At 39.9% G+C, this 22192-nt stretch overlaps 1 protein-coding gene across 3 annotated transcripts in view; it reads left to right on the top strand.

Annotated features, from left to right (window-relative positions):
- Positions 1–22192, top strand: part of Ppm1a (protein phosphatase, Mg2+/Mn2+ dependent 1A) — a 34690-nt gene that overhangs the window by 5994 nt on the left and 6504 nt on the right. For all 3 annotated transcript variants that reach the window (XM_055595292.1, XM_055595294.1, XM_055595293.1), the window contains exons 2-3: positions 18034–18887; positions 20891–21008. In XM_055595292.1, the coding sequence (XP_055451267.1) occupies positions 18054–18887; positions 20891–21008 (952 nt within the window). In that variant the 5' untranslated portion in view covers positions 18034–18053. The remainder of the gene's footprint in view (positions 1–18033; positions 18888–20890; positions 21009–22192) is intronic.

Here is a 22192-nt window from a genome sequence, read left to right as displayed (position 1 = left end):
AGGCATCGCCTGTCTCCATCAACCGCACTCCCTGCCTCGGGAGTGCATCCGTACCTCTCCAGGGTCTTCCTCATAATAATCTGCAGTCTGGAATTTGTTCCAGCCCCCTCCCTCCTTTAAATCAGCTCATTTTTAATAGCATGCCTGTGTTACTTCTTTATGACTTTTAAATCATGTATTTATATATATATATATATATATACACCTATCTTAATTGTGCTTTATTTTTAAAGGGGAAATACAAAAGTTAATTTCCAGGAATCACCACAATGCTATGTGGATAGTGGACATCCAGGTATTTGTAGGGATAAACCTGTCAGTGGGTATTACTGCTGGAGGAGGAGGAAGTGGTTTTGATCTTTCTGAGAGCAGGCGTTTAAGTGTGAAGGTTATATACATATGAGGTAGGAGAAGATTACGTTGGTGTGGAGCATAGGTTGTCTGATTGTGGGCCATAATCTGACTTCTTATTTTAAGGCTTTGAGGGTTAATAGGACATTTATAATCATATTCCTTTTCAGAGCAGCTGACATTACAAATATTATCATGGCATAGTTATTCTTGTAATCACAGGGGAATTATGGAGTCACAGGAATTTGATAGTATATTAGTTAAAGGAAGACAGAGTTGTCAACAGATTTAATCTGAATCAGATTGGTAACATGTAGTCTGCTCATATATACCTGTAAGCTAATCTTTACAGATACTCAAAATGTTAAACTTATTTCCAGTATTTAGAAAATATGTGTTAATATTGTGTTACTAGATTTTAAGTGGGTAACTTCCTGAATAATCAGTGGCTTCAATTCATTAATTGGCATCATTAATGACGCGAATGAGAGTCGTGAATTTAATCTTTATGTGCCTCTTATTTTTCTAACCTTCACATTGACCAGTAACAAGCATTTATATTAACAGGTACTCGTAGAAGATATTTTAGATTATCTCTTCAAAGCTTTGCAATTATTCCTGTTAGATAGATAACATTTTTAGTGATATGCTAACAAATGAGGAAATTGAGACAGAGCTTTATAGCCAAATGCGTGTTCTGAAACTTTGAAAAGTAGCTCTAAATGTGGGTCGCTACACTTTTTTTTTTAACTTTTTTATTGATTCCTTTTGAGTTTCACATCATGTACCCCATTCCTCTCCCTGTCCCCTCATGTGCACTTTTCACCATTGCAACCCCTCACCCAAATAAAAAAGAGAAAAAAATCTCATCGTGGAAGCATCTCTCCTATGTCACAGTGTGTGCCACATTATATTCCTCTGTCCACACATCTTCACTTGCAAGTGTTCATTGCAGTGAGTCATTGGTCTGGTTCGAGATCTGGCTTCTATGACGCCATCAATATTGGCTCCTCATCTGGACTCCTCCCAGTTATCCTGTTGTCCTCTGTCGTAGAGATCCTGCAGCTTTGGAACAGCAGGACCGGCCCTTTTTTCATGTTCCAACTGTTCCCAGCTGGGCCAACTCAGAGCCCTAGGTCTGGGCCTGAGTAGCTGCCAAGCTGGTCAGCACGCTGGCTGTGCCTTATCCACACCAGCAGGGCAAGTTCTCCAGCACTGCTCTGGCTAGGCCACCCAGTGCCACCATGAGCAGGAGGCAGGGTCAACTTTTCTGCACCTATGCACTCAGAGCCAGCTCCACTGTGCTGCCCAGTCAAGGCACTGGTCTGGTCTGTCTCCACTGAGAGCTACAGCCAGTGAGGGGGCAGGGCCAGCTCTCCGTTCTTATGCCCTCAAGTCCAAATACTGACAGTGGCAAGGAGCCTGGGGGTAGGGACATCCACTACTGCTGACCCCTGTAACCCATGCCACTTCCACAGAGCTAAGTGACAGGGCTGGCTCACCTGTACTGCCTCCTCCAGGGCCAGCTCTACTGATTGCACTTTTACTGCTGCTGTTGAGAGTCTTTGTATATGAAGGATATGACTTCAGTTCTATTGTGTCCAAAGAATGTGACTCTTGTGGTGACTTGGAATCTAATATGGCAGTGCATAAAACATGTGAAAAACACATCATTTTGTCATGTTAGCTTCCTTCAGAACTTTTCGCCAAGCTGAACTATACATATATACTCACACAAACACACATATACTCCTAGGGATACAGTACAGGAGGAAGTCCTTGAAAATTGGGGCCTTGTTTCAATCATTGGAAATAGGCCTTCAGTGTGTGTCTATTTAATCATTTCATTCTCTTCTGGTTTCTGATCACATGACAGAAAATTAAATGTGAACTAGAAGTATGTCAGACTATGAGAAAGCATAGGTCATATGTAATTCAGTTTAAATAAAGGCTAGTACTTTGCATTTATGTACAAAACTGGCTGAAGGAGAGGTAGAAAAAAAATCATTTTTTATGCATGCTATGTGAATCTGAACTATTTTAGTGAATGTATTATTGAAGGACTATATGTTCTGTTTCAAAGAATAATATAATTGATTACCAACTTTGAATGCCTAAATTCTTAGTGCTGCTTCTTTTAGTATGATTGGTAGAAACTTTAATCAAATTTGTTATTACATCTATAAGATCTATAAGATGTTATTACATGTATAAGATGGTTTGCCTTCCTTTGTTAACAGATTCAGAAGTGAAAAAATAAAGCATGGCTATGTATTTTGTCTTGTTTTTATTTTCTATGCAAAAATCTGAGAACTTGTCAGGCTTTAGAAAATCATCTTTGCAGCTTGTCATCATTGCTTTAGAATGGTGGGGAGTGAGTGAGATTGTCCTGGCTTGGCGTGCAGGAGACAGTTTGCAGCGAGATATGGAAGGCTTTGGATGTCAAGGGGTAGATCTTTGAAGTGGCAGCTTCTGTCGTGTGGTCAGCCCACAGGTTAGCCCATATCAGTAAGTTCGGATCTGCCATCTGTCTGCAAACATGTCTTGCTACTGTGGGTCCTCCATCATCTGTCAGGCACCGGACCGCTGGCCCTATACTGGCTGTGGGTCGTGGGAAAGGAGCTCCGTTATTACAACCTCAAGGCTGTGCCAGAGGGAGTGGCTCCTGCTCCCCTAAGTGGCTTTTCATGTAAAAAGACTTTTTAATTAATTTATTCATAACCCTCCAGGTTTATGTTTTCCTTGGATAGGGATCTCATTAGGGTGCGCCGGCTGGTCTCCAAACAACTCAATGCGAGAGATATTGCCACCTTATTCTCCTTCCCCACTTCACATGAGCACTGCCATGCCCAGCTCAGTGTTTTCATATTTATATCTATTATGAGTGTTTCTGTGGCTATGAAACGGAGTGGACTGTGCAGGATAAACAAGATGGAAATGCTAAGAGTTGGTTGGTGGGTCAGCTTCCATGAAGATGGCAGCTGCCATTCATTTCCTGCACACCTGTATCCTGTCAGGTGTTGTCCTGTGCTAAATACCAAAAGGCATGCCCTCTTCCTTTCTGGAGCTTCAGTATACAGGGAGAGGCTGCTCTGGCAGTGATGGCTTCCAAAGGAGCTAAAAGCTTCTGTGAGCCTGTGGCTGGAAGACAGCTCCATTTCCCGAGACAAGGGGAGTGGTAGCCAGAGGACAGTCCCTGTGGGCCATGTTATCAGAAGTGCGGTTATTCAGATGTAGGTGGTAGTTGGATAGAACTTTTTCGTCTTCATTTTTATTCTTCCTTCCTTTCCCAGCATCCTTATCCATAGGAAATGTGTGTGTCAGTGTGTAGATTGAGTGAATGTTTGTGGCATTTGTCCTGGAAGACAGATCTCTCAGAAGTCTTGTCAGGGCAGCTGCTGTTGACTGTCTTTCCTAGAGGGACATTTCATATGTAAAACATGCAGAAGCCCCATGAATTTCCTGTGTTGAAGCATTTCTCACCTCAAATGTTAAATAAGTTACGTTTCTCCGTTTGCATTCAGTATTCAAGGTTTTTAGTAAATACTAAAGACATTCAGTTGAAAAGAGATGACCGGCTCAGGAAGTCAGCTGGTGTTTTCTGGGTCAGCCAAATCTGAATCGTTAGCAAACAAGGGATTAGCTCTATTTTAAAATTTGCAGTTATTACTCAAAACTGATAAATTTGGATCAGTTAGCAGATAAGGCCAATTGAGGTTGTACATATCAAACATTCTTAGAAAACTTCATAGTTGAAATAGTTCTGTGTCATTTAAATCCATATTATAATTGTTGGAGAAAATGGGTCAGCCTATAATTTTTATTGTCGCTAGAGCCCTCTAACTAAATTTAGTTCAGGTTTTTATTCAGGCAGTTATTCAGTATACTTGTAAAATTTACTTTAAAAAATTGTGTAAGACACATGTAGGTAAAATATGAGACAACCACTTTATGCGTTACGTAATCCAAATCTCAGCAGGTCTAGAAGATTTGATAGCACTCTGAAACTGTTGCCAGCATCTGTACAAACGCTAACTAGCTGGAATAATTGTAAACTTTTACCTGGTCTGGTAAGAACTAGTTCTGTCTTAATAGTTTGGGTTAAAAAGATGACCTTTGCTGCCTTTTGGTTGCTTCAGTTGATTGTAGCTGCATTTTGAATGTTTTAAAGTTTTTATTTGGGACCATATTTAATACAGGTGTTCATTTGCATTATTTGAAGCTTTTTGCTGTTAAAGGGAAGTAAATAATTTAATTGAAAAATAAATATTTAGTTGAGGCTATATGATGAAATATTGGGCAGCTGAGAAATTTTTCAATAATGTCTTTAACCTTTCCAAAAACAAATACAGATCTTTTCCATATTAGTATGTCTAGTCTTATGGCCATTTGTTTTAGCCATTTATGTAATAACACAGAGAAAGCTATAGCAGTTGTCCTAAACAGCTTTTATAGCTCATGTCATGAATTTGCCCATTTAAAGTTTAGTAGCTTTTCTTGTATGTTCGCAGAATTATGCGGCCATTACTGCAGTTGCTGTGTGTGCTTTTTTTAAAACTGTTTGGGGCCCAGGATCTTATTGTTGTCTTCCAAACTGGTCTCCAGTTCTTGGGTGTACTCCTTCCTCCTACCTTAGCCTCCCGAGGCACTGACTTCGGGTGCAGTGGTGCTTCCTTCCCCCAGTTCAGGCAGGGTGTTTCCGTGGTCCCAGAGATAACTTATCCCCTCCAGGACTCAGTCCCTGTTCCTCTCTCTCCATCCTTAAAATCTGTTTATCTCTTTCCTGTCTGTAGATTTGCCTATATGAGTATTTGGTATAAATGCAATGCAGGTAACTTTGATCAGTGATTTTTTTTTTTTAAACCCTTGAAAACATCATGAATGTGCAAAAGAGAGCTACTTAGAGATAAAATCATCCAAATAATGATTGCTTCTTTCTTCTCTGACTAGGGTTAAAAAAAAAAAAAATTGGGTAATTCAAAGATTGTGACCAAATTTAAATCAAAAATTGAACATGTCCCTGGCATAACTGTGCTGTAGACCTCTAATGCTTTTGATGGTTGCTTAGTAGCTGCTTGGCTTTTTAAAAATGCTGCTATTGTGGTCTTTTTTGTTTGTTTGTTTGTTTGTTTGTTTGTTTTTTTAAGGCCAAGGATATTTTGTGTCTAGCTTATTTTATATGTATGAGTGTTTAGCCTGTCTGTTTGTATGTATCATGTGTGCCTGTGCCCTTAGAGGTTAGAAGGAGGCACCGGGTCCCTTGGAACTGAAGCTAACAGGTGATCGATTGTGAGCCACAATCTATTAATTAAGGACAAGTGATGGAAATATGTTGTGTTTTCTTAGATGGAAGTTTATTATTTTAACAGATAAAGTTGTCTGAGTTAAATTGAGCGTGTAATAGAAACAGGTCTATAATGTGTATACTATTTGTTTTAATGATAAAGATACTTTGTAAATATATATCTACATTAACTTTTATAAATGACCTGAATTATAGGAGAAACTTAAGGATAATTGTAAGGATATTTATTGATTTTTTTTTTTTTTTTTTAACATGTAGGTCCTGGGAACCAAAGCCAGGTCTGCTCTAACAACAGGGGTTCTTAAATGCCAAGCCTTCCCTCCAGCCCCATATGTACAGTTTTTTAAGAAGATGATGAAAGTAGCCCCCACCAGCTTATAAACGAATTTTTGTTTCATTTTTGTTAGCATAATGGGTTTTGCTGCTATCTTTGTACGTGTATGTTATGACTTACTTGCTCTTTAGAGTTGCCCTCTTTGCTGCCCATCCCCAGCTTCCTCCTCCACTTTTATTGGTCCCCCTCCTTCTCTGAAAGAGTGCCCATCTGTGTGAGGGTTGTGTGTGTGTTGAAAGCGTGCAATGGTAGTCTTTTTAAATTTATTTATTTCATCTAATATTGTCTCTTCTATGTTACTGCAGATATTTAGTTCTTTGTATCAGAAATAAGGTCTGGAATATTTTGGATATAATTTTTTAAGGACAAGTGGTAAAAATGTGTCATATTTTTCTTAGAGCAAGTGGGTTCATTTTTTTTTTTGAGGTTTATTATTTTAACAGATAAAGTTACCTGAGTTAAATTGAGCCTGTAATAGAAACAGGTTTATAATGTGTGTACTATTTGTTTTAATGATATTTTGTAAAAGACTTCCATATAAATTTACATTAACTTTTATAAATGACCTGTATTATAGGAAGAAACTTTCAGAATAATTGATTTTTATCTAGTTAACCTGCAGGTTACTTTTTTTTGTTTTGTTTTGTTTTTGTTTTGAAATAATAACTGAATCAACAGAAATCTGAGGAAATATAATTCTGACATTAGTGTGACATTCTAAAAAATGTTGGTTTGGTAAACTGCCAACTAAAATACCCTGTAAGAAAATCTGTGCCGGGCTGGGGAGATAGCTCAGTGGTTAAGAGTGCTTCCTGCTCTTCCAGCAGATCCGGGTTCACTTCCGAGGACTCACATGGCAGCTCACAACTGTCTGTAACTACAGTTCCAAGGGATCTGACACCCTCATGCTAATGCACATAAAAGAAAATTATTTAAATAAGTTATATGTTTACAAAAGGAAAATCTGTGCCGCTGACATAGGTGTGCCCAGTGTGCACATGGCAGCTCACAATCGTGTCTGACTCCTGTTCCAGGGGCTCTGCTGGCGTGGATATCTCTTTTGATGTCAAGTTTTTTAGGAAACGAGCTGTTAGAGCATTTGCTAAATGAGCTTTGGCTCTCTGTAGGTGAGGCTCAGGTAATATGCTTGGGGCTGGCACTACACAAGCACTGAGTATCCCAGGCACACAAGTGGTACATAGATGTATATCAGGCAGAACACCTCCACACAAATAAGGCTAAGAAGATTTTTTTCGAAAGAAGCTGGTAGGTGAAAAATAAGTTTGTGTGCAATGACTAGTGAGATCGGTCGTTGTTCCATGTATTTATTGGCCATTTGTTTATTTATTTATTCATTTAATTGCCTGTTCATATTTTTTTTCCCATTTCCTTTGAAGTGTTTCTTCTTTCCAGAGGTGGAAGTTAGAGGATTAGGACTTCAGGGTCTCAGGCACAGGTCCAGGCCCCTGGCTATGGCAGACTCGGTTTCAAAATGATAGTTTTTGCCTTAAAAGCCATTTACATGTTTTAGGATTAATTTTTGTTTCATACATTGCTGATTCTTAGAATTGTTTGCCTTTCAAGAATGTTTTGTTATCTCTGATGGGCTGTGTTGTTTTTGAGGTAGATAGGGTCTTGCTTTCCCTTACATATGTAACCTGCCTCGGAAGTGTGCGCCACAAACGCTCCCCGCTACAGGCTCATGAATTTCAGTGTAAAAGCTTTTTTAGCCGCAGCTCCTCGCTCCTCTGGAGCCAGCCTTGGCAGCATCCCTGCTGTTCTTAGAAAGCCCTTTCTGCATAGACCATTCCAGAAACCTTCCCCGGGGTCCTGGTGTGGCTCTCCACCAGTATTGGGGGTGAGTCTTCACTCTTGTTATCTATAAGGTGGAGCAGGCCAGCTGTTGTCACCATGGCTGAACCTGTCCCCGTATTTCCTCCCTGAAATCTTACATACCTTGATTGTGCAAGTTCTCATGATGCTTGAGAATGTGTCACCATCACGTTTGTTTTGATGCATTTTGAAATTTCATCAGGGTCTGGGAACCTAAAGGCCTACTTGTGATGATTATATTGAGTTTATAGCCCACTAAAACTAGATGATAGCCAATTTTATAATGATTCTGTCTAGGTAAAAGTCTCTTATTCTCATTAAGGGTCCTACTTTCTCCTGTTCTGAACTTCTGTGGCCAGGTCTTAGGTTGCCCAGGCTGGCCTTGAACTTGGTAGCCTACCTACCTCAGCTGCCCAGAAGCTGGGATAGTAGACATGTGCTGCCATACCAGTTTGAAAATTTCTTACTTTTATTGCTGTTTTCTCTTAATTTTCTAAATGACAGTTGTTAATAACATACTTAATGACTTTTCTATATCCATATAACCTTATGATTTTTTTCATGTGTAAATGTTAGGTTTTCAGTAGTTGTTGGCAACAAACAATTTGATTTATTATCATTTTGTGTCTCTGTATCACCTTATTGACTTGTCTTTCTGGACATTGCTAAGCAACATTGTTTTCTTTCTTAGGAATTGTTCTAATCACAGTGTTTCATATTAACTTTAAATATGAATTACTAAAGAATGAATTTTATCAAAATGTCTTTTAGTGTATGCTATAGTTGTGGAGTTTTTTGTTGTTGTTGTTTGTTTTTTGAGATGGTCTCACTAAATAGCCTTTGCTGACCTGGAACTTGCTGTGTAGACCAGACTAACCTCAAACTCAATGATTCACCTGCCTCTGCTTCTTGAGTACTGGGATTAAAAGCCTGCACCACTGCACGTGGATTCATGATCGCCTTTTTGATTCTGCAAAGAAGTTCGAAGCCAGGCTGATTTGTCTCTTTTGAGGAGGGGTTATGTTAAGTTTGTCTGAATCAGTATGCTACTGAATTTCATTACTTTTAGCAAATTATGCTTTGATGCTGGCTAACTTTTACTAAATGTAAATTTATTCTGTGATTAATAAAACCTTTCAGGCACATGTCCCCAAAAAGCTATGAGTATAGTACAACATAAAACTGTAAACCTGAAACATTCTGAGTTTTGTTTGTTTTGTTTTGTTTTTACTGGGTTGTGCAGCTCGTGAGTGTGACCTTTGTAGGTGACAGCGATGCTGCACTGTCTAAAGCACTGTTGTTTGTTTTCCTCCTGCTTAGATTTGTTCCTTCTTCGTGTAGTTTCTCCCTGCAGCTTGATTTTCTTACAGTGTACTAGGTAGATTCTGGGCCTGCTTACTCGGCACTGTTTCCACCCCACTCACTTTGTCATTGGCTGGATGATTTTCTCAGGTCCGTCTCCAGAGTCAGATCGTTTGCTTTTCTCAAGTTTACTCATGCTGCCTAAAATGTTGCAATGTTTCTTTATCTCCTAAATTAATATCTTAGCTTTGTTAATGATTTTTTTTTTGTTTTGTTTCTTATTTTTCTTGTTTCACAATCAGGTTTTTTAATTTTTTTATGTGTAATTTAGTTTTTGTTTTCCAGAGTAAATCAGAGTGGACACATTCATGAATACTTTTTCAGAATTTCTGTATTTAGGTTCCATAAATTTTTGGAGTATATTTTATTCTTTTGACAATTTCACACATGTATATAATATATCTTGATCATATCCAATCCAAATCCCTTTTCCCCCAGATTCCCCTCCCACCTTAATGCCCTGTCATCTTTGTAATTTTTTTTTTTTTTTTTTTTTTTTTTTTACCCTACTGAGTTCAGTTGGTGCTGCGTGAATGTGCTTTTATGTGAGGCCATCTACCAGTGGTGGGCAACCTCCCAGCAGCCCTCAGCTGCCATAGCTTCTCAACTGGGAACGGGAGGCTCGGAAGCCACTCTGTAGGCTGGAATTGCCTGGCTTAGCCTTGAGCAGGTCCCCATAGCTGCTGTTGAGTTCGTAGCACTCCTCTCCATCCTCCAACTCTTGCATCCTCTCCTCCGCCTCTTCCTCAGTGTTCCCTGAGCCTCGGCAGCGGCAAGGAGAAGGGAGGAGCATGATATAAATATCCTGTTAGGGCTGGCACTCAGCTCACAAGTGCTGCTCTCAGCACTTTGACTGGTTACGTCTGCCTTGACTGATGCCCACTACAAACAGCAGCTTCTCTGACCAGACCCAGACCAAGAACAGCGTTAGCCTGTGGGTATAAACGTAAATATTTAAAGGCAGTTTGGCAAGAGACTTTAGCAACACTACAGTAGTACGCTTCCCCCGAAGTCACTGGTTCTCAACCTCCCTGACGCTGCAGCCCTTTAGTACAATTCCTCATGTTGTGACCCCAACCATAAGGTTATTTATTATGGAGTTACAGTTGCATAACTGTAATTTTGCCACTGTTACGAATCATAATGTTTTCCAAGGTGACCCCTGTGAAAGGATCCCCAGAGGAGTTGTAACCTACAGGTTGAGAGCTGCTACCCTGTGGTCCAGGATCTCCTCAGCCCTGAGCCCTTGACCAGGTTTATAATACCAGGCACCCTTCCCTCCAGTGGAGCAAGCCTGGGGTCCAGTCAGAAAGTAGTCGATCGCCACCGGTCCTGCAGGACCACCTTCCCTGTGAGGTTGGTTTTGTAACGAGCAGGGTCCACCACGGGGTAAGTCCACTTATTTTTTTTTCTTTCCTGCTGGCATGCATAGCACCTTCCAGCACTGTGAAAGGTAGCCAGCAGGTTGGTTATTATTTCCAGGTCAGCTCTAGCTTCGAAGTTCCACAAACTTTGTTTCTGTTTTCTGTTTATGCCAAAATAGTGTGACTAGAAAACTCCACTTGTCAGAATATCTGGTCATTTATATTATCTTATTATCTTCCCCTTGGAATTTAAACTCCCATACTGAATTATATAGACTTACAATTTATTATGACCATTCTTTGAGGAGTATAATAGTCCTCTTAGTTTGAGGTAGGGAAGAAGAAAGCTTTTCTCCTTTGGCTGTTAAAATTACTACAGATTACCATTACTGGGTATTATGTCAATATTCACAACTGATACAATAAATTATAATATAAAGTTGGTAGCTTAAAACAGTTTAGAATAATTGTACCCTTTTACAGTTGTAAAGTAAGTTTCACTTGGTCTAAGTCACAGTCAAGGGGTTGCAGGAGTGTGCTCACACCAGTGGCTTTGGGAGACGCTTCCCCTCGCTTTCCCCACCTGCTTGTCTGTCAACAGTCTGTCCTTCCCTTGTAGGCGCATTAGTCCGTGTCTCACTGACCATCTTCAGATTTCTCTGTCTGTCAGGTGACTTTGTGTGCCAGCTATTTTCTAACTCTTCTAAGCACTTGTGGCTGCATTTGTAGACATGGATCATCCAGGATTACTTTCCCATCTCAAATTCCCAATTTAATCATATCTACAAGACTGTCTTTTCCTGACCTCCAAATTAGGTAGCATAGGATTAAGGCCTGGTAATTTCAGGAGCCATAATTCAGCCCACAAGTATCATTTCGTTTTGCTGCTTTCAAATGAGACTCAAAATTAGACTAAAGCCCCAGATTTTATGCTGCTAATTAGAATCTAGTGGTATTTTCTTTGTATGAAATGACAGTGCACAGTACTGTAGTGGGAAAGTGGGTGAAATGAGTTCAGCCTTGTTACTGGGAGCAGCAAAGAATCCAGGGGATCTTGTTTGGGGAGAAGAGCTAAGTTTGTGACAGTCAAATTGCACTCCTGTTGGTGGTCTTGATTTTTAGTTACTTTTTTTTTTTTTTAATATCTTGCAAGTTTATCTTTCTGTAGTAAAATAATGTGACAGTTTTAAGAATAAAAGGTTTTATTGTTTTGGTTTTTTCCAGGCAGGTTTCTGTGCAGCCCTGGCTGTCCTGGAACTAACTCATTCTGCAGACTCCGGCTGGCTTCTGCTTCCCAGATACTGGGATTAAAGGTGTGAGCCACCGCTGCCTGGCTAAGAATAACTTTTTTAAAGTGGGAGTTTATTGACCAGATTTGTGCTGTTTTGTGCTGTTTATGTTCTTCAGACCTTCAGGGTTTTTTTGTTTTTTTACCATAACTTCTTACACATTTTTTAGTACAAGATAATTGGCAAGCAAATAAAATAATTTGCTAGCAAGGGAAGTTAGACATTAAGGTAAAAGGAACTGTCTAATATCACATATTATACAGATATACCGTTTTACTTTTTTGTTACATTTATGTATGTAGGGAGAGGTTACATATGGCATGCAAATGGAGATCTAAGGACAACTTGTAGGATTCAGCTCTTCTACCAGTTGGTTCCTAAGGTTTGAATTCTAGTCAACAGATTTGGTTGTAATCTCTGAGTGAGCTGTCTTATCAGCCCAGTCCTAGCCATAACTTTTCATCTTAATCGTAATATGAAAGTGTGTTTCTATTCTTCTGATTTTTTTGTTGTTGTTGTTGTTGCTTTTTTTTTCCAATAATTTATTTATTTATTTAATCACTTTACATCCTGATTGAAGCCCCCTCTCCCCTTTCCTACCAGTCCCACCCTCTCACCCACCTCCTCATGGTACCAACCCACCCTGGCACATCAAGACTTAGCAGGGCTAAGCGCATCCTCTCCCACTGAGGCTAGACAAGAAGGTCCAGCTAGGGGAAGGAGATCTAAAGGCAGGCAACAGAGTCAGAGACAGCGTCCCGACTCCTCTTGTTAGGGGACCCATATGATGTCCAAGCTGCACATCTACTACATATGTGTAGGAGGTCTAGGACCAATCTATGCGTGCTCTTTGGTGGTTCAGTCTTTGTGAGCCCCCATGGGTCTGGGGTAGTTTACTCTGTAGGTCTTCTAGTGGTGTCCTTGACCCCTGCAGCTCCCTCAGTTCTTCTTCCTGCTCTTCCACAAGACCCCCTGAACTCTGCCTATTGTCTGGCTGTGGGTCTCTGCATCTGTTTCCACCAGCTGCTGGGGGGAGCCTCTCAGAGGACAGTTATGCTAGGCTCTTATCTTCAAGCATAGCGGAGTTTCATTAATAGTGTCGGGGTTGCATGTCTCCCATTGTTTTTTGAGAAAGGTCTCTATGTATTCCTTGCTGTCCTGCTCTGTAGACCAGGCTGGCCTCAAACTCACGGAGATCCACCTGCCTCTACCTGCTGGGATTAAAGTGCTGGGATTAAAGGTGTGTGCCCCCATGCCTGGCTAATCCTCTGGTATTTTATAGTGCTTTGCTGTTAATTTAATAAAGGTATGTACTGTTTCCCTAGTATTTACATGACTGGGCATTTTCTTAGTTCTTTATAAATTATGATTTTGTTTTTCTAGATGTATTAAGAGTTCAGGGAGAGATGGCTCAATGGTTAAGAGCACTGGCTGCTCTTCCAGAGGACCCAGGTTTGATTCCAGCACCCACATGACAATTTTCATATGGCAGAGAAACAAAAATACAGGCAAAATACTCAAACACAAAATAAAGACAAATCTAATATTTTAATTAAAAAAAAAGTTCATCTTAGGGTAGTGCTACCTATGTGTGCAAACGGACAAAATAAAAAAGTCTGTATTATGCACTGATAATAATGTTAGCTTGGAGATTAAGGTTTGATTTTAAAAAACTATGTAAGCTTTCAAATATTTAAGAAGCATAATCCATGAGATTTAGGGAGGCAGCATACGGAAGGTCTGGGAAGAGCCCTGAAGAATACCAGTGCTTAATGGCTGGGGAGGTGAGGGTTAGTCTCCTAGGGAGACAGGAGGAGACCACTGAGAGTAGTATGGAAATCAGGGGTGTGTAGCAAAGTCGGGGAAAGAATGCTTCAGCAGGGATCAGAGTGTTGAAGAGTGCTGTGAGCTGTCGGTTAGATAGCAGCTAGGAGATGATAAGAGCACCGGCTGCTCGTCCAGAGGACCCCCAGGTTCAGGTTCCAGCACCCACATGCTGGCACACAGCTGTCCATAGCTCTAGTTCTAAGGGATGTGATGCATGCCTTCTTCTAGCTTCTGTGAAGGCCAGTAGAGCTGTGTCGCACCGATACACATCAGGCAGGACACCCATACACACGAGAGACATGAATACAGTCTGTGTCCCCACCCCCAAAACAAACAAACAAAAAACCCACAACTCAAAATTGATTAAATAAAGTGTCATGCCAGAGTATCAGCACTTTTCAGAAAGGTTAATTGAAAAGGAAGAGAGAGGAGATGGATAGAAGAGTTTACATGAAGATTTTGGTGGGTGACTTGAGTAGTTCTTAAGTTACACTCCAAGGCCTGGTGTGGCACACACTTTTAACCCCAGTATTCTTAAAACAGTGTAAGTTCAAGGCTCTCTGAATTTGAGGCTAGTCTTACTTACATAGCAAGTTCCAGGCTAGCCAGGGCTACTCTGCAGAAACCCTGTCTCTAAAAAGAAAAGTCAAGTATATTTCAATTGAAAGATACTTATGTGGAGGAGCCAAGTAAGATAATGGTGTAGGAGCCCAGAAAAGTCATCTGAAATTCATTTAAGCGTGGGCTGCCCCTCTCACAGAAGGGTTTGCTGTGGACAAGAAACAGTTTCTATTAGAATACAAATATATGGGGCAGGATGAGATCTGAAAGGAATTTAATCACATTTGCTGACCACCACTCCCATAGCTGTCTCTGTTTTTCATCCTTGTCTTTCATTTCCAGATAACTATTTTCAGAATGCCTTCAAAATTGTCATCTCATCTTGATGGTTGGTTTCTGGCTTGTAGCTAATACATTTTACCTCTTTTTGACTTTCGATGACAAACACAACCTTTTGTATATAAGATACTGTGTGTGTGTGTGTGTGTGTGTGTGTGTGTGTGTGTGTGGCCTTTAATCACAATTGTAGAATTTTTTTTCTTTCTTGAAAGTACAGGGATTTAGGAAATTATGTAGACTTGCAGGCAGGGAATAATGTTAACTCTCAAGGAAGTTGTTTTTGTGTTTTGTTTTGTTGTCAGAAAACCTTAACCACTTCCTATTGTCTTTAATTATTCCCATGTACATGTGATGGCATGTATAGAATTGGAGTGCTTCTTAAATATTTGAAAGCTTAAATAGTTTTTTAAAATCAAACCTTAATCTCCAAGCTAACATTATTATCAGTGCATAATATAGACTTTTTTATTTTGTCCGTTTGCACAAATAGGTAGCACTACCCCAAGATGAACTTTTTTTTTAATTAAAATATTAGATCTGCCTCTTCTCAGCCTTACCTCTGTTTCCCTGTACCTTATTTATAAAAAAGGTTTTGACAGATTGCTTCTGTGTTTATATCAAAATTAAGTTTGTAAATATAAATAAATGTGTTGCTGTTATGTTTGTCTCTTGTTAGCTCTTTCCTCCCAATTTGTTGTAGTTTTTATGCACTCTTTTCCTCATTCTCATTCTCGTAACCTTGAAGTAGCTGCCTTAATTAATCACAGCTTGGGAAATTAAAGGTGCTTTGTGTGTTCTGAGTTATCCTTTTCAGAGATGTGACTGCAAAGCGTGCATTGCCTCATGGAACTGCAGCTGTCATGTGTTGCCTCAGACTATTCAGTATACTTTAGAGGCCAGCTGATTGTTTGAGGACAAAGTTTATCTGTACATAAGCACTGATGAACTATGGGAAATACAGATTTGGTGGCACTGGTGCATTTCTGTTTGCGTCCCCCTTCATGTAACTCAAATGTTGTGACGTTTTGCACTGCTTCCTATGCCTTAAGCAAGCCCCCCCCTCCCCGTCCTCCCTCCATCCCTCTTCCTGTCCCCTCCCCTCCACTCTTTCTTTGGGAAACTTCTTGTCTCTTACTATATGTACTTAATTTTTCCATGGATTTTTCTTTCCACCTTTGGGTCCCATCTCTAGGCAGATCTACTCCAATTTTTATAACTGACTATTTTAATGCTCATCAAAGGCTCTCCAGTTCCCAACATCCTTCCTGTTTGGAATACCATCTAAGCAGTGCTCTTTTGTTATTTGAGTAGGTCCTTGGATCTTACCAACCTCCACCGTAAATATCACTAAATACGGCTTCTCAGAGCAAGTAGAGCTGGAATAATGTATCATTTGCCAAGAGTATCATTTTCCCCACATTGTTTATATGTATCTATTTGACATAGAAACTTGGGGGATTGTTTTATTAGACCTGTCCACAGGCAAACAAATACTTGAGGAGTTTGATTTAGTTTTTTAAAGACTGCCCAAATTGGACAATACTTATTTACTTAGAGGCTCGGGAGTGCATAGAGATATTTAGTATAGTGTAAGTACTATCCCCTTATTTATCTATTCTACCTTTTAAAGAGCAGTCAAGCAGTTTCCATGTTTGCTCTTAACAGTTCTTAGAGAAGGTCAACAGAAAAATATGTGAAGCTTGTTAAAACTACTATTCAGTGATTCTTAGTTAATCCACTAACCTCGTGACTAGTAGATTGTTACATTAGCTTTGCCAAGTGAAAGGCATAAGCTGCCAAGAAGTTAGGGATGTAGCTTTGCTATAGACTGTGTCATACACCAGGTCCTGGGCTTGGGTCCTCGCACTACAGGAAAAAACAGGCAGTGATTGACCTTTAATGAGTGGAGTTTTCAGTTTCGAGGTTGGTTTTGTTTCAGAGGACTCAAAATGTTTACCATAGCACCTTGTTTTGAAATTCAGATCAGCTTCTAATACTTGAGATGAGAGCCAGCATGTACTCGGGTAGATGTAAGCTCTCAGAAAGGCCTAAGGAATCTCCTTGCCACTTACCACACTCGTGCATGCGCACCTGCTCATCTGGTCATTGGGATAAGTAAACACTGTTTAGTCATCCAGCTATGCAGGATATCTATGTAAACAGTCTCATGTTAAGGAAGACTTTCTGACATCGTTACACAACTGTCTCCCATTTCTTACGTAGCTTAGATGCCTACATCAGTGGGTTTCTGTAAATAATTCAGACTCTAGGTAGGTAAGATTCCTGAGATGGGATTGATTTATTTGGTAATTTTAGGTGTTGCATATCTGGTAAATGAGTCCTGGACTTGTTTCTAAAGGGTAGAGCCAAGTCTGTTAGGCAAAGTCAAAATCTAGATGTCCTGTATTTGTAATAGCATAGTAGTGATTAAATAGTGCCCTTTTGCTTGGTGCCTTCATTTTGCCAGGCTCGCTGTGACTGACTGGTAGTATCATTCAGGAGATCAGTATTAATATGTCCATTGTACAGATGGGGAACTTGAAGAATGCTAGTGTAGATAGGCATCAAGTGTCTTTCACAACTCACATATACCCAGCTGGCTAGCCAGGCCTAGGCAAGTTGCTGTTGGCCTTTAGTAGGTAACTTAGTGGCTTACTTTCTTCATTAGTAAGGTAGGGGTAAAATGTGCCAAAATTGGTATAAAGATTCATAAAACTTCCAAATAGTGCTTCGCTGATATCCTTCCCCCATGTGCACCCAATTAATGTGAGATGTTACTTTTTGTTTTCTTGAGATAGGGTTTCTCTATATAGCCCTTGCTGTAGACCAGGCTGGCTTCAAACTCACAGAGATCCGCCTGCCTCTGCCTCCTGAGTGCTGTGATTAAAGATAAGCACCACTACTACCTAATGACATTTTTTACTTCTAAGCCTGTAATAACTCCCTAATATCTTATCTAACTGCTTACATTTATTTTGCACACTGAAAATTTTGGACCTGTGTGAATAATTACTTTGTGGTTTTACAGAGGTTTCTGATTGTGGAAACCACACTAAATAACTTGGAATCAAACTCTTAAAAATTCCTGAGTCTTCAGCCAAGGTACCTGAAGTAGTAGATACTTGCATTTTTTTATTTGACACACAACATAATTGCAAGATTACACATGTTGAGTGCATCCTGAAGTCTTGTATGGTTCATGTAAGTTAATGAGCACCGCTGGGTCTCGGTATCAGAGGCTCCTGGGGCCTTAGTTTCCTCTGCTTCTTATTTAGTTGAGCTGAACTTGATCAGCCTTTCCTTTTCTTGTTAATCTCCACATTGCAAATCAATAACACAACATTTATGTCTTACAGCATGTGAGTTTTTACAGCTTCCTTGTACCTTGTAGATACTTCGTAAAGACTGTTGGATGTGTGTTTTGTTCCAAAGACAGTTACTGACTTTCTTATTTCTCTTTGTTTACAGACCTAGAGGATCAAGTCATAATGGGAGCATTTTTAGACAAGCCAAAGATGGAAAAGCATAATGCCCAGGGGCAGGGGAATGGGTTGAGATACGGCCTAAGCAGCATGCAAGGTTGGCGAGTTGAAATGGAGGACGCACACACGGCTGTGATCGGTTTGCCAAGTGGACTTGAGACATGGTCGTTCTTTGCTGTGTATGATGGGCATGCTGGTTCTCAGGTTGCCAAATACTGCTGTGAGCATTTGTTAGATCACATCACCAATAACCAGGATTTTAAAGGGTCTGCAGGAGCACCTTCTGTGGAAAACGTAAAGAATGGAATCAGAACAGGCTTTCTGGAGATTGATGAACACATGAGAGTGATGTCAGAGAAGAAACATGGTGCAGACAGAAGCGGGTCGACAGCTGTGGGTGTCTTAATTTCTCCCCAACATACTTATTTCATTAACTGTGGAGACTCGAGAGGTTTACTTTGTAGGAACAGGAAAGTTCACTTCTTTACACAAGACCACAAGCCAAGTAATCCCCTGGAAAAAGAACGAATTCAGAATGCAGGGGGCTCTGTGATGATTCAGCGTGTCAACGGCTCTCTGGCTGTATCGAGGGCCCTTGGGGATTTTGATTATAAATGTGTCCATGGAAAAGGTCCCACAGAGCAGCTTGTCTCACCAGAGCCTGAAGTCCATGATATTGAAAGGTCTGAAGAGGATGATCAGTTCATTATTCTTGCATGTGATGGTATCTGGGATGTCATGGGAAACGAGGAGCTCTGTGACTTTGTGAGATCCAGACTTGAAGTCACTGATGACCTGGAGAAAGTTTGCAACGAAGTAGTCGACACCTGTTTGTACAAGGTAGCTAGACTTTTGTTTATCTTCAGTCAACTTTATGCCATTAATTATTTTCCTTTAGTCATCTTAGAGCCTGTAGCTCTCAAAAATAAGTCTTTGACACAATTACAGAATACTGTGTCCTAACTGTGAAAATAAAGGGACACTTAGGAAATTAGCCAGTGTACCCTCTCCCCCATCTCTGTGTGCAAGAATGGTCTCTAAATGTTTGGTCTTTAACCATGAGTTACTTAAGCTTTTTAGTACTGTAGAAGAATAGCAGAGATGAAAAGATTCTACCCAGGTGCTTAAGAAAGAGGGTGGGAAAATTTGGAGCTTGGTTCTATAAGCTCTAGAAATGCTTTGGAACTAGTTCAGTGAGTCTGTAGCATCAGTGCACAGGAGGTTAGTGAGCATTAGGTGTGGTGCAAAGAGGGTAGTGAGTTTTGGGTATGGTGTGGTACGGTAGCCTTGGATGTGGACTCAGGACTTGCTGTGAGACCCCGTGACTTGACGTAAGCTTTTATTTAATTGTCATATGCAAAAAGAACAGAGATTACCCTGTCTAAGTGGGTTTTTGGGAGGATCAAATGGGGTCATGTACATAGCTAAGCTCCCCGAACCCCTTATTTTACAGATAAGGACGCTAAAGCCAGAGAAGGTTCTGTGGACTTGAGAGGCAAACGGACCTGGGATGGAGTCTTGCCTCTATTACTTTTGTACTCTTCAGTCTTAAACAGTCTTCAGCCTCTCTAAAATAGAGATGATATCTAACTTAGAGGCCTGTTACGGATTTACATTAGCATGCGTGTGCGCTCTAGACTGGCAGATAGTACGTAGTTAGTACATGCTGCTAGCTTTCCTGGAGAACTCAGAAATTCTACAGTAGCATACAACTTAAGTCACAGCCAACCAGACTAGAAAATCTGGGTCCTTGACTTGGCATCAGGTTTCTGCCACACTGTTGTATTTTGTCAGTGACATTTGCTGACTTACTTTTTGAAGACACATGCAGTTCAGTATAAAATCTTAGTTCTGTTAGAAGTGAAATTTATGTAACTTAAGAACCTGTGATTTTAAAGGGCAACAGAGTAACAGTCTGGTAGTGTGCCATCAATTTCTGAATAAAATAACAAGGTGCTTAGGATTCTAGTCCTGCTTAGTGTTCACGAACTCAGCAGCCTTTTGCTAGGTTTGCTATATAGTACTAGAGAAGTAAGTGATGTTAGCGAAATAAAAATCTGGTAAATTGTTAGATTCGGATTTTAATAAAGTATTCAAATTATATTTTATGCTGTTTTAAAATGATTCAGTACCTTAGCATTTGCCACATTAAACAGTTTGAATTATTTGTTGCTTAACGTGTATAAGATCATTGCTAGGTTTGCTATATAGTACTAGAGAAGTAAGTGATGTTAGCGAAATAAAAATCTGGTAAATTGTTAGATTCGGATTTTAATAAAGTATTCAAATTATACTTTATGCTGTTTTAAAATGATTCAGTACCTTAGCATTTGCCACATTAAACAGTTTGAATTATTTGTTGCTTAACGTGTATAAGATAAATTTTTCTATGTAACTGAATTAAATATTAAAAGTTAGGAAAGTGTGAGGGGGCTGGCTAACCATTCGCTTACAGCAGTATAAATAATTTGAATGTACTAAGTTAAGTCAGTATTCACAGTGTGTTGTGACTGAAGAGTAAATTCGTGAAAGGGAAAGTAAATACTGGTGCTAAAAATCTGTGTCCTGTTCTGTGACATGTGCAGCTCTATGATACTCACATAGTAGGTGGCCACCAGGGAATGCATAGAAATAGTTTTGCTTTATAGACTCCTGACTGGTGATTAGCACAGCGGATCTAACCTGTAATGATTCTTTTTTCTGAATATTAATATATTAAAAATTACATTTGTACTAGAAACAATGTAGTTACAACTGGCAAGTTGTAAAGATTCTCGAGGTTTAAGAAACAAACAAACAAAAACAGAAGGAAAACCAAATATTCTTGACCTTTTCTTCCCCAGGGCAGTCGAGACAACATGAGTGTGATTTTGATCTGTTTTCCAAATGCACCTAAGGTCTCAGCAGAAGCGGTGAAGAAGGAGGCCGAGCTGGACAAGTTCCTGGAATGCAGAGTAGAAGGTGGATTCTTTAACAAAAAATAAGTAGCTTTATTTAAAAAAAATAAAACAAAACCTTCAACACAATCAAAGTCTATAACATTTTAGAGTCTGTAGTTGGTTACGTGCCTTTAGCATGTAGTACTTAGTGTGTAAAGTGGAAAGGACTTTGTAGCGACCATTTAGACATGTGCCCCCAGGCCTTGTGCATTATGGTTGGGGAACTTTTGTTCTAAGTGACTGAAGTCTGACACGAGTAATTTTATGCCAGGAAAACATGAGTTGTCCTGTGTTTGAGTATGCCGTCTTCCTGTGAAAAGATGCGTGCACTAAGTTAGAATCTCTGGAATATTTCTATTTACCTGTATTTGGTTGGTTGGTTTTGGGTGGCTTTGTTTTGTTGGGTTTTGTTTTTGATAACTTGAAGATCAAATGGTTATAACAACTGTCACATCCCACAGATTTTAAAACTTGTTTTTCCTCTGTTTCATGGCTTCGCTCCTAAGCCGTAAGCTGCTTCACCTACAGCACAAACCTGACAGGAGTTCTCAGACGAAATCAAGATAGTAGTCTAGAACTCTAGGCACGTGGTTCTGATGTTTCTGCAGATCGTTTCAGAACAAATGGAAAGTGTGTGTACCTCAAAAAAAAAAATGTGATGCTTTTAAATATTTTAAGAATATTTAAAAGAATATTTTGAGAAATTAACCTTTTGTTGGTGGGGTTTGTTGGTTGGTTGGTTGGTTGTGAACTGGGGACCAAATCTAAGTTCTCTTGTGCAGAGGCAAGTGTTTCCCTCCGAGCCACACCCTGGCCCTGGCATGGTCTTTGGTGAAGCTGCTCACCAAGTATAAGCATAAGCATTTTTTCCCCAGACACCGGGTTCCCTGTGCACGCGTACAATGAGCACATAGGTCAGCCATGCCTAGAAGCAGGAATGCGTCAGTGTAAAAAGTGCATTCGCTCTCCTGATAGCACAGTTAGCACGCAAGCATTGACACTATTGCATCCCATTGTGTCTTCATTATTAAAATTAGTGTGCATTTTAATTTTATTTTCTTCCTTTTTTATTGCTTTTTCATTTGTAATCTGTCTATTAGAATTATGCTTGGTTTGGGTTGTCAGTGTATCTAGAGTCCTGAGAAAGTTTTGTTCTTATAACCCTCCCTCCCTTGATGGTAATGCCTGTGTTTGGACTGTTTAGTA

The sequence above is a fragment of the Psammomys obesus genome, unplaced genomic scaffold (genome assembly GCF_907164565.1).
Source record: "Psammomys obesus unplaced genomic scaffold, mPsaObe1.curated_primary_1811, whole genome shotgun sequence".
Classification (NCBI taxonomy): domain Eukaryota; kingdom Metazoa; phylum Chordata; class Mammalia; order Rodentia; family Muridae; genus Psammomys; species Psammomys obesus.
This window is presented reverse-complemented; position numbering and strand designations above follow the sequence as displayed.